The sequence below is a fragment of the Cutaneotrichosporon oleaginosum genome (assembly GCF_008065305.1).
Source record: "Cutaneotrichosporon oleaginosum strain ATCC 20508 chromosome Unknown ATCC20508_contig02, whole genome shotgun sequence".
Lineage (NCBI taxonomy): Eukaryota > Fungi > Basidiomycota > Tremellomycetes > Trichosporonales > Trichosporonaceae > Cutaneotrichosporon > Cutaneotrichosporon oleaginosum.
Genome location: NW_027072171.1, coordinates 3,395,987 through 3,408,580, shown reverse-complemented (window position 1 = coordinate 3,408,580; position 12,594 = coordinate 3,395,987). Strand labels below are relative to the sequence as shown.

Below are 12,594 nucleotides of genomic sequence, written 5' to 3'. Positions count from 1 at the left end.
CTGATAGAGGACCGCATAGAGTGTGCTGAAGAGGAGGTGAGTCTGACAAAAACAGAGCAGGGTCCTCCTGTTTACGTAAAACACCAGGCCACTTAGCTCAGCTGGTTAGAGCGCATGCTTAACACGGAGTATCCGATTACGCATGAGGTCGGCGGTTCGATCCCGCCAGAGGTCATACCTTTTGGAAGGCAAATTTGTGCGATTTGATTTGATGTTTTTGGTGCTTTCAGCGGGCTGATGTTTGCAATCACGGTTGTGCGACCTTTGTTATCTTTCATGTGATGTCTGCGCCAGTGTCCGCTGCCGTGGACTCTTTGTCCGAACATCGGGATCCTTCATGACAGACCACGCGAGGCTTGCTATCGAGACAGCCGAACCACCCGCGGTGTTGCAACCCCAATCTACCTTTCGTTATGGTTCGCAGTACGAAACACTGTCACCCCGGCTTGAAATAATTTCTTTCGGTTCATTATCAAAAGTAGATTTTCTCACAAGCAGCGCACTTGTGCATAAGATAAAAGAAAACCTATATAAAATTTCAAAAAATGCAAGCTCAAACAAGCCCGAGAGGGAGGTACAGAAGAGCAATTTCCGGAAAGCAAGCATGCGGGGTGGAGGGTGGAAGACTTGGGGTTTTGTTTATGGGGTTTGGTTCATGATGAAGTGACGGGCTAGATATATTCTAAAAGGCGGGGTTGGGACCCGTGAGTGTACTGACAACGGCGGTCATCAGGATACTACAGCCGCAGGCCGCGCGGAGCTGTGTTGGAACGGCCACCCCTGTGCAAGACCGCGGTCTCCTCGTTACCTCCGCGGACCATGTCCATGGAGACGGGAAGAGACGCGCGGCGGTTGGGGTAAGGGCTCACACGGACTGGGCGTGTGGGCGTCAAGGACCCACGGCGGCGGTGAGTGGCGGAGGCGACACCGAGGGGACCATAATGGCGGGGCGCGGGCGGGGGGGTGTTAGGTCGGTCGAACAGCACACCCTGCTCGGCAGGTGTCATCGGTGTGTCGTGGACATGGGTCCAGAGATTAACCTCGTCAATAACCTCGACGGCGCGGAAAGCTTTAGGGGTAGTCGGTCCAGAGGGGATCTCGTGCACCTTGAGGATAAAGGACTTGCTCGGGGAGGGAGAGAGGGAGGGCGAGCGCCATCGAGGAGTGAGGATGACCGTGTGCGTCGAGTCGGGTGCGGTGTCGACGGTGAGGACGGGGCGGCCGGACAAGACACGGCGGCGGCTCGCGAGAGGCGTGCGGGGGTGCGGGAGGTCGCGTTGCCGCTTCTCCGATGTGGGGTAGGGGTTGACGTTCTCGTTGACGAGGTCGAACTCGTGGTTCTTCCCAATGTCTGCTGTGAAGTGGTCGCGGCCTGAGTTTAGCGACGCGACGATATCAGACTCACCGTTGTGATAGACGTCGATCCCTTTGGCGTTGAGGCCACCCAGGCGGTAGAAGCCAGCGGGGAGGGAGAGGTCGAGCGTGGGCATGGCGGGGACTTGGATAGGAATATGAGTAGAGGGGGTGAGAAGCAGAGATCCTACGGCGACGTGTGTGGCAATGGTTGTGGTCTAGAAGATGTTGACTGTTCGAGAGGTCGGTGGTGGACCCGGAGAGATGGGAGCGATGGGGTGGCAGGGCGTTGCTGGCGGGGAAAGATGATCAAAAGTGACTGCACAGGCTGTCGATGCGGCCACAGAGGGAAATGGTGTAAGAGTGAGGAGATCAAAGGCGAGTATAGGGCAAGGAGGAGACCAAGAAGGAGGAGGAGGGGGGGGGGGGGGGGAGCGCGGTTGGCACTGTTGCTGTGGGCCGTAGGCGGAGGAGAGATTGTTGAAGGATGGGGAAAGCGGACAGCATACCATCGAGCTTTTAAACACTGGCCATTGCACCAGCGCGGCAGCCCGCGTAGACCTTCTTTGGGCTGAGGAGGGGAGGCTGTTGTCCTGCGCCGCGGCCGTGGACTGGCTGGTGGCCAGTGCGCCTGTTCGCGCGGCCACACGAATTCCTCGCACTCCGTCAACCTTAAGATTGGGGCCGAAAGGCCAGCGGTGTGTGTAGGTGTTCCTATCAGTCTCCTCGTCTTCTCTGGCCACGAGTCATCCTCCCAAACGCAAGGAGAGTTCACATCATCCCTGTGCATATTCCACTCCTTTCTGTGCATCGCAGCGGCCATGCAGAATCTCGCAGTGACAGACAAGGCTTAGACGCAATTTTGCGGTGGAATGGCTTATCTAATCTCGATCATCTGAAGTGCAGGTCTCAGGTGGGTGGCTCATGCCTTCCGGAAGGTTAGGACGAACCTGTGGCGTGCGTTACTGTAGATGCCAGCCATCGCAGTGTAACGAGGAGCTCACGTTCCCACCGCTTCATCTCTGTCGTCGGGGTTCCTGCGCACAGGTGCTGGGCTGGCGGGAGAACAGGGCTTCGAGGCACTTACCAACAGCGCCGGCAGCAAACAAAGGAGGGCGTCTGGCTCGAGGCCTGCGTGTGCCGGTGGCATGGGATCGACATTCCGCAACGAGATGAGAGGGACGTGAAGGCATCCGCTGAAGTGCTACAAATACACTCACCGAGAGAACGTCTCATGAGGTAAGTTCGATGCATGCAAGCAAACTGTGTGATCATGTGAAGTGTCAGTCCCATCGCATGTTGTTTGCCACCGACATCCAAAGCCCCAAACCTCCCCTCCGCGCGAACGACAGCTGGAGTGTCAGCGGCCCTCCTGTTCTGTGCGGGAGGCCCAATCTCCCTCTCGTGCCTCACTCTCAGTCTCAGGCTCGTCCGGTCATGTCGCGAGGCTCGGCTCAGGGTGCAGAAGCATCCGATAAAGCGCGGTGGCATCGATAGAGAGTGACTGAGAAGGCCGATGAACTCGGAGGTAAGGCCCGTGATTACAACGTCCTTTGTTCCCTGCAGCAGAGGAGCAGAGAGAGCCGAGCGGACAGTAGCGGAGAGTATGGCCCGCCCATCGGTGCTACTCCGGAAGGGAAGAGCGACGATGACGAGCCTGGAGAGAATGGCGGCGGTCCACTAATCCGCACTGCTTACAAGTGATTTCAGTCCTCACACTTGGTCGACCTCAGCTCTCATCGCCCAAACTGCAGACCTTCTTTCCTCCGCACGGGCTAGCAGTAAGCTACATGTCGCGAGTGCACACTTTGCAAAAGTCCAGGCCCCGGTTCCATCTCAATAGAAGCATGGGGTGTATTTTCGAATCGGAACGCCTGCTGTCGGGCCCGACCCAATATTATTACAGTGAGAGCGTTGCTGGCAGATTGCCATGACCAGCCGTCCGGTCAATCCTACTCCACAAGCCAGAGGTCACAAGCGTGCATGCCCTCGACTGACAGCGCCGGGGAGCAGCTGCATGACTGCTTTCAGGCTCAGCTGCCCATTTGGTTACGCGTTCACGCCGGCTGCTATGCCGGTTAGAGTAATCCATCGGAAGCTGACCATGCTCCGTTGGTAGTGAGTGAATTGGATGGGCGTGAGAGTGGTAAGCTTTGAACGGGGTCAGCGGGGGCAGCACACCCGTCCGATAAGCGATGCGGGAGGCGTGCGTGTGAGGCGTAACATAGCATGCAAGCGACAGATGCCCCGCGGCAGTCGGAGATGGTGCCGAATCGGGTGCGAGCGGAGTAATTGAGCTGGTGATGGGCTCACAAGCCCACTCTGTGGCTGACGTTGATGCGGTGAAGAAATCGAAAGAAGCGCATAACAAGGACCATTTTGACGCCTATATGGCAGAGGATAACGCGACGATGAAGCGATGAAGCCGCTGAATGATCGCTGCGTAAAGCCCTGCCGACCTAGCCCTGCTGATGAGCTGAGTCGGGAGGGGGGCGGGGGGCAACCCACGCAAAAGGTTAGCCTCGTGTGGGGCTCGAACCCACGACCGAATGATCAACCGGAATCCAAAGATCCGCATTAAGAGTCATTTAATCTACCGACTGATATAACGAGGCCTTGATGTGAGACCGTGCAGGACCGAACTAGTCTGCGCTCTCCGCTCAATGGACTGGAGAGGGACAGTGCTAATCTCAATCTCGTGGCGACGCCTAAGGCGCACGCAGATATCCTGTGCTCTACCAAACAATCTGAGACGGGCATCCCCTTGAGCTTCGCCTTGAGCTCGTGACTCTTGACAGCTGCTCATGCACCCGGTGTGCTGGGCTGCTCAACGTGGGTGAACTTTGCCACTTTCCCACGTTGTACGACGTCAGTCTATAGGTTGCCCCCGTGTTGTGTACTCAGTGCCTCATTTGCGGTATGCTTGGCACTTGGATCTCCGAACTAGTGGCACTTCTATCGATCATCACGATTTACCCAAAAGAGCTGCCGTCAGCTGTCTACTGGCAGCTGCTTGTGTTTGCACACGTCTCTCCACGATCTCCACTCCTCTCATCCCAACATCGTAGAGTTTTGCATAAACGTTCACACAACCGCCTTCTGCTGTATCGGGCGCGCTGGCCTATGCCCAGCGAGCGAGGGGATCGACCTGATGCGCTTAGAAGCACTTGCGGTGGACGATCGAGGGGCCGGCCTCGTCGTACTCGCTCTTCGAGATCCACATCTGCTGGAAAGTCGAGAGCGAAGCAAGAATCTAAAGTTAGCAGAGATCGGATCTTGTAACGCACAGATCCACCAATCCAGACACTGTACTTGCGCTCCGGAGGCGAAACAATCTTGACCTTCATCGACGAGGGGGCGAGGGCGGTGATCTCCTTCTGCATACGGTCGGCGATACCGTTGTACATGGTGGTGCCGCCCGACATGACAATGTTGCCGTAGAGGTCCTGCCGGTCAGTTCTGAAGAATCGTCGTAGCTAGCTCACCTTACGGATGTCCAGGTCACACTTCATGATCGAGTTGTAAGTGGTCTCGTGGATACCAGCCGACTCGAGGCCGAGGAACGAGGGCTGGAAGAGGGCCTCAGGGCAGCGGAAGCGCTCGTTGCCGATGGTGATGACCTGGCCGTCCGGAAGCTCGTACGACTTCTCGAGCTGCGACGACTGGGCGGCGGTCTGGAGCTCCTGCTCAAAGTCAAGGGCGACGTAGCAGAGCTTTTCCTTGATGTCACGGACAATTTCACGCTCGGCCGAGGTAGTGAAGGGGTAGCCGCGCTCCATAAGGATCTTGATGAGGTAGTCGGTGAGGTCACGGCCGGCAAGGTCAAGACGGAGGATGGCGTGGGGGAGCGAGAAACCCTCGTAGATGGGGACAGTGTGGGTAACACCGTCACCCGAGTCAAGCACGATACCGGTGGTACGGCCCGAAGCGTAGAGGGAGAGGACGGCCTGGATCGAGACGTAGAACGCGGGGGCGTTGAAGGTCTCAAACATAATCTGGGTCATCTTCTCACGGTTCTGCTTGGGGTTGAGGGGAGCCTCAGTAAGAAGCACGGGGTGCTCCTCGGGGGCGACACGGAGCTCGTTGTAGAAGGTGTGGTGCCAGATCTTCTCCATGTCGTCCCAGTTGGTCACGATACCGTGCTCAATGGGGTACTTGAGCGTGAGAATACCACGCTTCGACTGGGCCTCGTCGCCAACGTAAGAGTCCTTCTGGCCCATGCCGACCATAACGCCCTGGTGACGGGGGCGACCGACAATGGAAGGGAAGACGGCGCGGGGAGCATCGTCACCGGCGAAACCGGCCTTGCACATGCCGGAACCGTTGTCAATAACCTGGACGTTAGCAAGGGCACTCTTGGACCTGGCGGATGAGGCGCCTCCGAGTCATCCAAACTCACGAGGGCAGCGACTGCAAAGGCGCAGCGTCAGCATCATCGTCATCGCGGCATTCCAATCGGGGAACGCAGATTAAATGACATACCTTCGTCCTCCCTGTTGATGTCAGCACACAGCCCCGAGTTCTCATCGACGCCTGGGTCCTAGGCGCCGTGGCGTCACTCACATGATGGGCGATTGGGGTGGGGGGTGGGGGGTAGGTCTACCTAGAATGGTCAGCGGTGAGCTTTAATATGTTTCATATGAGGCACAGGTCGCCATTGCGTTGGCAGCCAAGGGGTTCGGGTGGTAGCGGCGCTGGATGAGTCCCGCTCAACGCCACCGCCATTGGGTTGCGGGGAGCAGTGCCTGTGGGCCGAAAGGACGACGTGGCATGATGGTGGGCCGTGTCTGGCACCGCCGAGAACTGCGGCGATAGTGCCAAGCCTCCACGCGCAGCAAGCTGCGGAGTCGGACGTTGGTACGAAGTTCTGTTTGCATGCGGAAGGCTGTTCTTTGGACGTCGCATAACGTTGAAGCGAGATGGAACGGATCGCTCTTGACAATGACGCGGTGCAGGCGATTGCGGCCGGGTTCTCATGCGCATCCAGCGCCGCCGGAGGGACAGTGCGGTGGAGATGAAGACTTACAGGTAAGGAGGGTCTAGAGAGACGTTAGTGCAAGCTGATGGATGCTTGCTGTTTGATGTTGGAGAACGGAGGGGAGATGAAGAGAGAGAGAAGAGAGGAGATGAGGTCGAGAAGTAGTGTGAAGAGAGGGGGAGGGGGGACGGGGGGGGACGGGGGGGACGGGGCGACGGGGGGCCTGGGGGGTGGCAGGGTTGGAGGGGCAAGTGCCAGCTCAGCAGCAGCACTTGGGCGGGTGGTGCGGTGCAGTGCGTGAGGGCTTGTGTCCCTGGATGACCTGGCTCATTCTGCGTATTCCTCACCCAGCAGTGACGCTTGGACTTTGCATATTCAGGGTCATCCCTCCCATGCAATCCCACTCCAGCAATCCTAATTAGTTCTGTATCCACTCGCACATTAACATTACGTCGCCCGATTACATTTCTCCGCGTACATACAACCGGCGTTATTCCTTGTGGCATACTACCACGATGACGCCACGAGGAACTCGACTGCGCGTCGTCGTCCACCCCCGCGACCGTGGATGGTATTGTGATACTGAGACTGATCCATCGATATCGCATCGCCTCTCGTCGCAACAACAACACCAACCCCGTCCACTTTTATCACCATGCCGCTAGAGTCGTGCATGCTCGTGTAAGTCGCTTGGTCGCATCTGACCCCTGATCTTGCTGACACGCAGCCTCGACAACTCCGAGTATATGAGGTGCGCTGGTTGCACGTCTCGCCCGCAACAAGAGTCGCTGTGTTGACGACAGGAATGGTGATTACACGCCCACCCGCTTTCAGGCGCAAGCGCAGGCGGTGTCGACTGTCTTCTCGTCCAAGACTGACTCGAATCCCGAGTCCGCCGTTGGCCTCATGACCATGGCTGGCAAGTCGTGAGCTTACTGTCCCGTGCAAGGCAATTAACAGTAGACCTTCCTTGCTCATCACTCCAACCAACGACATCGGCAGGCTTCTTTCCGCTCTCAACAAGGCCAATATCGGTGGTGTATCTGACCTTACTACCGCGATTCAGGTAGCCCAGCTGGCCCTCAAGCATCGCGAGAACAAGAAGCAGCAACAGCGTGTTGTGGTGTTCGTCGGCTCTCCGCTCGAGGACTCGCAGGATGAGCTAGTCAAACTCGGAAAGCGCCTGCGCAAGAACAACGTTCTCATTGACGTTGTGACATTTGGCGAGGAAGGCATGAGCAACGATGAGAAGCTCGGCGCGTTGGTCGAGGCAGCGGGAGGTGGCGAGTCGTGAGTAGAACGCAGTCGTGCGCAGGGACAGCTGCGGGTCTGTTCAAAGGACCTATTGCCGTGCCCCACACACGTTGATCAACCGACGGCCCGCTGACCGCAGTCATCTTGTGTCTGTGCCCCCAGGGCCGCACCTGCTTTCCGACGTCTTGATGCAGTCGCCCATCCTCTTTGACTCCGAGCGCGGAGGAATGGCCGGTGGAGACGGCGAGGACGACATGATGGGCATGGGTGACTTTGAAACGAATGACCCCGAGCTCGCAATGGCCATTCGCTTGTCGATGCAGGAAGCACAGGAGCGTGCCGAGCGAGAGCGTGCCGCCACCACCACCACAGCCACAGATGTCGCGGCGATTCCTGAAGAGCCACCTGCGCCGGCCAACCCAGAGCAGGGGAAGCAGGCCGGCTTGCAGGCGGGGATTACGGCGCCTCTGTCGAATGCCAACGACAAGACTATTCCTGAAGCACCAGGAGACGCGCACGACGACGACGAGTACATGGACGATGACGACGAGGACGCCATGCTGGCGCGAGCCATGGCATTGTCTCGCGGAGAAGACCCAGACGCCGACATCTCCATGGACTACGACGAGGAAGACGAAGACGAGGATGCGGAGATCGCGCGCGCCATCGCGATGAGCTTGGAGGAGGATGCGGAGGCCAAGAAGGACAAGGACAAGCCATCCAAGTAGGCACGCAGGCTTGTAGGCGGGTTCAGATGTGTAAGAGGTCAGATGTCACATTGCATCAGTATGGACGATCTGAGAGCTCAAAGCAGGTGTCACCAATCGCCCGACTTTACTTTGCATCCCTGACTATAAGATCGTCTACACGCTGTCATCCTCGCTTCCTTCCAACTGACCAGAGCTCACCAGAAGAGGATTCGCATGCTGCGGCTGGCACTGCTCGTCGCTGTCAGGGACCGGCCGTCGCGGCGCGCGAAGAACGCGGTCTTCATAATGTCGGCAGCATTCTCGGCAACACCGTACAGCGTGGCGGAGAGGTGCGCGCTAACCTGCATAGGGAGCACGGAAGCGTCGACTACACGCAGGTTGCTTGTCCCATACACAGTGAGATTGGCGTCAACCACACCGCCCCACTCTCGGCGCATCATGGCGCATGTGCCGAGCGGATGGCTAACTGTGCCAAAGTTGTACTGGATCCATGGGATGAGCGCCTCGTCGCCATCGCCAACGCCTGGGCCCGGCATGGTCTCGTTACGCACGAGCGAGCGGAGCGGTTCGGTGGCGAAGGCGCGGCGGGCGAGGCGCACACCGGCCGCCTGCATGAGCATGTCGGCGGAGGCGGAGAAGAAGTTTGGTTGGATCGTAGGGAAGCGCGCGCCCATCGAGGGCGTGGATACGCGGCCGCGAGAGAAGGGCAGGAGGGTCCACATGTTGATCCCGAGGCCTCCGTTGGGCCAGCCGCCGTCGAGGAAGAGCTCGACAACAGCCGCGCCGCGCTTAACCACGTCCGCTTGAATCTGGAGCGTGCTTAGCGCGCCTTCAGCGGTGACGGCGCCGCCGTTCTTGAAAGCCGCCTCGGCGAACGTCGAGAGATTGGCGACGATACCCGCTTCGAACTGGGCCGAGAAATTGCCAAAGAGCGCCGTCGCGTTCGGGTACGCAATCATGTTGCTGGGTCCGGCGCCGTTGACAACGTACTCCTCCGTGCGGGGCCACGCGATCGTGTTCATCGTCTGCTCCTGCAGATTGCGGCCAACGCCGGGCAAGTCGAGAACGGACGGAATGCCTGCGGCCTCGAGGTCCGCCGCGGCGCCGATGCCAGACACCTGTAGGAGATGGGGGGACATGATTGCGCCCGCGGCGAGGACGACCTCTTGCGCGGCGTAAGCCGTGCCATTTCCGCTGGGACCCGAGAAGCTCACGCCCTTGGCGCGGACGAGGGTGCCGCCCTCGGTCTCGATCTTCGTCGCCTCGTGGCCGACGAGCACGGCAATGTTCGGCCGGCCCTCAATGGGCGTCCAGTACGCCGCGGCGCTCGAGGAGCGGCGGTTGTCGCCGTCGAGCGAGCTCGCGTGCCACCCCACGCCGGCGGCGACACCGCCCGCGCTGTCGCTGATGTTCTGCACGCCTGCCGCCGAGAGCACCTGCGCGAACGCGGCCTGGTGTCCGCCGCGATACATGCCCGCGGTGAAGCGCGCCTGCACTGGCCCCTCCGTGCCGTGGAACGCCGCATCGTATCCTGCCCCCAGCTCGACCTGCCACGTCTCGGGCGCCCGGAACGTCTCGCTCTTCTTCATGTACTCGAACATGCTGGCCCACGCCCAGCGCCCCTCGCCTTGCATGCCGCCCATGAAGCGCGGGAGGGCGTCGTATGCCTCTTTGCCTGCGCGCGTCCACGTGGCGCCGTTGATCGACGTCGATCCGCCGAGAGTTTTGCCGCTGGTCTTAGCATCAAGCGGAGAGACCTAGCATGCTCGCAGCACTCACCCCATGATCGACTTGCCATCGGCCGTAGGCCAGTGCCAGTCGAGGTCCGACCCAAACGCAGCGCCGTACTTGCCAATATCGTACACGCGCTCGTCTTGGCGGTCGTCATTTCCCGCCTCAATTACACTGCGTGAGCCCAATCTTAGTCGCAGCTTACAGGACGGTGGCATTCAGCTCGCTGAGGCGGTTCGCGACTGTCAGACCAGCGAGACCGCCACCAACGACGATGTAGTCGAACGTCTGGCGGTGCGTGAGCTGCCCGTTTGTCGTTGTGCCCTGCAGCGGGGCGGACTGGGCGTGGGCGAGGCCCACAAGAGCGAGGGAGAGGAGGAGCATGGTGGTGGTGAGACAAAGCTAGCGCCTGCGTTCAAGTATTCGCTCGAGAGACGGGCGACGCGGGCCGAGCATCGGCCCCACCCCATGTGCCGCGCACGTCGGGCGTCGCGGTGAGATGGACGAGGTTGCGGAGACGGCGTGGTGGACCCGTAAGCACAGACCCACCCTCATACCGGTGGCGTCGCCAGTCACTTCGGAGGACGGCACGGGCCATCCTTGTTTCGGGGTGACATCATGTCAGTGCGAAATGCGGTCAGCTGCCGGTCGTGGCTAAGGTTAGATTTGGTGCTTGACCACGGTGATCACGCTGGGGTATGTGGCTGTTTCGCCATTTGGATGATGTGTAGAGTTTTGTGAAGGTTTCGAGAAGAGAAGTGAGAATTGAGGTTGGTTTGTGTAGCGTGCCAATCTCGGATGGAATGGAATGCAGTTACGGACAAGGGTGCCGCCGATTACTCCTGCAGGCAGCCGCTGGTCAATCCAGTCCTGCCAGCCTGTCAATCCCATTAGCACCTGTGCCCTGTGGCTAGTCTGCGCGATATGCTTTTCATGCCTACAATCTAGCCTTGGTCTCCTGTTCATAGCTCGCACGGATTTCTTCTGGGCTGCTACCCCATCTGCCACTCGCCAGGGTGGCGAGGAAGCGCTTCGCCGCCTCCGCCGTCCCCACCGGGTCCTCCTGCACGAGCAGGTGTCCGGCACTCATGCTGCGCTCATTGCGTGCAAGCGGCGCGCGCCACACAATCTCGCGCGTCATCTTGTCGCCCATCGTACGGTCGTTCTCGCGTGCCATATAGAACGCAATCGGCACCCGCAGCCCGGGCATTTTATCCCACCCGCGCGCGTGCGCCACGCCCTCGCAGAACACGGCGGCCTCGCACCACGCCGGTGTGGCGAGCGTCACCTCCTCGCTACCGGGCTTGCGCACGAGCCCGTGCGAGACAACAAGATCAAACGCCTCGGGGTGGAACGCGGCGTAGAACGGACTCTGGAGGAGGCTCTGCCGCGCCTCGTCCCGAGACCGCCACGCGTCGCGGCGCTTGAGCGCCTGCCGCACTCGCAGGAGCATGACCTCAGGCTCTGCCAGCACGCCCTCCCACGTCCGCGTGCGAGGCGGGAGCATGGGGTCCGCCAGGAAGATGCCGGCGTACCGATCTGGCGCGGCGGCCGCCGCACGCACCTGCGCCATGCCGCCGAAGCTCGCGCCAAACCCGATCACCTTGACGGGCGGGTACTCGCCGTCGCGCCGCCACTGGAGCTGCCATGGCTGGTTCCAGGGCATGCAAGCGCTGGACATGGAGTCGTCGGCCTTGACGCCCGGAAGGACGTGCACGATAAAGTTGAGGAGGTCGCGCGCCGTGTCGTCCCAGATCTGGGCGGGGCCCAGGAGGCCGGCATTGAGGTCGACACTCGCGCCGTGATTCGCATCGTCAAGCATCCAGATGTCGTCCAGAACCATGGGTGTTGCGGGGAGCGGGCGGTCCGTGCCAAAGATATAACCTGGCTCGCCGGCCTCAGCCGCAATAATCCGCCGCATCACTGGCTGCCAATGCTGCGATTAGCTGCGCCCCTGCCTCGATTGGCATGCGCTCACCTCTTTCTGCATTCCGTTCGCGTGCGAGCACACGACTGTGTGTCCTCCCCTCGGCTTGTCGCGGCGCCACCGCTCAGCAGCCACAAACAGGCCCTTCGGTGCGGCAGCTAGTGCCTCTTCCATGTCCCACTCAGTGCCCCCCCATCTCGAGTGTGCAGCGGAGAACGCCTCCTTTTCTGCGCGCTCCCTGCGCTCCGCACTCGTTGTAGGCTCTGGCCCATCGTCACGGAACGGGTGCGAGTCGCGCGAGTGTGATCCGTGCGCCTCCTTCAGCTGCCGCGGATATGCTGCTGGCACCGCGTGGAAGGTCCGCGTCCACCCCTCTGGCGGAGAGGGCAGCGCTGGGCGGACCGGGGCTCGTGGAGCGGGGTTGCCTGGGTGCGGTGCGAGGGGAAGCCAGTGTGGTGGCGTGAGAGGCGATGGAACGTCCGAGGGGCCGTCAAAGGGCACGTAGTAAGCCTCGCGGGGTGGCATTGTGAGTTGGGAGTAAGCTCGACAAGCGTGAGTGAGTACAGATAGATGAGCGCAGTCGTGGACGATCTTGAGTTAATCCAGTCGGTTATCACCGACAGCCGGTTATCGGCATCGTC

The 12,594-nt window shown here is 60.1% G+C and overlaps 5 protein-coding genes across 5 annotated transcripts; 1 reads left to right on the top strand and 4 right to left on the bottom strand.

Annotated features, from left to right (window-relative positions):
• Positions 1-737: 737 nt before the first annotated feature.
• Positions 738-1,490, bottom strand: COLE_03038 (uncharacterized protein; the record flags this gene model as incomplete). The annotated part of the gene is made up of 2 exons (XM_018425337.1): positions 738-1,372; positions 1,406-1,490. The coding sequence occupies 2 exons, from the start codon at positions 1,488-1,490 to the stop codon at positions 738-740; spliced, it is 720 nt and encodes a 239-aa protein (XP_018279416.1).
• A 3,020-nt stretch (positions 1,491-4,510) lies between these two features.
• COLE_03037 (uncharacterized protein) lies at positions 4,511-6,662 on the bottom strand (the record flags this gene model as incomplete). The annotated part of the gene is made up of 4 exons (XM_065626261.1): positions 4,511-4,606; positions 4,641-4,799; positions 4,839-5,709; positions 6,604-6,662. 4 exons carry the CDS (start codon positions 6,660-6,662, stop codon positions 4,511-4,513), a joined length of 1,185 nt encoding a protein of 394 aa, XP_065482530.1.
• Positions 6,663-6,986: 324 nt separating this feature from the next.
• COLE_03036 (uncharacterized protein) lies at positions 6,987-8,313 on the top strand (the record flags this gene model as incomplete). The annotated part of the gene is made up of 5 exons (XM_018422964.2): positions 6,987-7,012; positions 7,059-7,082; positions 7,135-7,257; positions 7,295-7,621; positions 7,725-8,313. 5 exons carry the CDS (start codon positions 6,987-6,989, stop codon positions 8,311-8,313), a joined length of 1,089 nt encoding a protein of 362 aa, XP_018279414.1.
• A 176-nt stretch (positions 8,314-8,489) lies between these two features.
• On the bottom strand, positions 8,490-10,410 carry COLE_03035 (uncharacterized protein; the record flags this gene model as incomplete). Its single annotated transcript, XM_018426165.2, has 3 exons — positions 8,490-10,026; positions 10,075-10,200; positions 10,232-10,410. The coding sequence occupies 3 exons, from the start codon at positions 10,408-10,410 to the stop codon at positions 8,490-8,492; spliced, it is 1,842 nt and encodes a 613-aa protein (XP_018279413.1).
• A 553-nt stretch (positions 10,411-10,963) lies between these two features.
• COLE_03034 (uncharacterized protein) lies at positions 10,964-12,478 on the bottom strand (the record flags this gene model as incomplete). Its single annotated transcript, XM_018425995.2, has 2 exons — positions 10,964-11,962; positions 12,005-12,478. The coding sequence occupies 2 exons, from the start codon at positions 12,476-12,478 to the stop codon at positions 10,964-10,966; spliced, it is 1,473 nt and encodes a 490-aa protein (XP_018279412.1).
• Between the last annotated feature and the right edge of the window lie 116 nt (positions 12,479-12,594).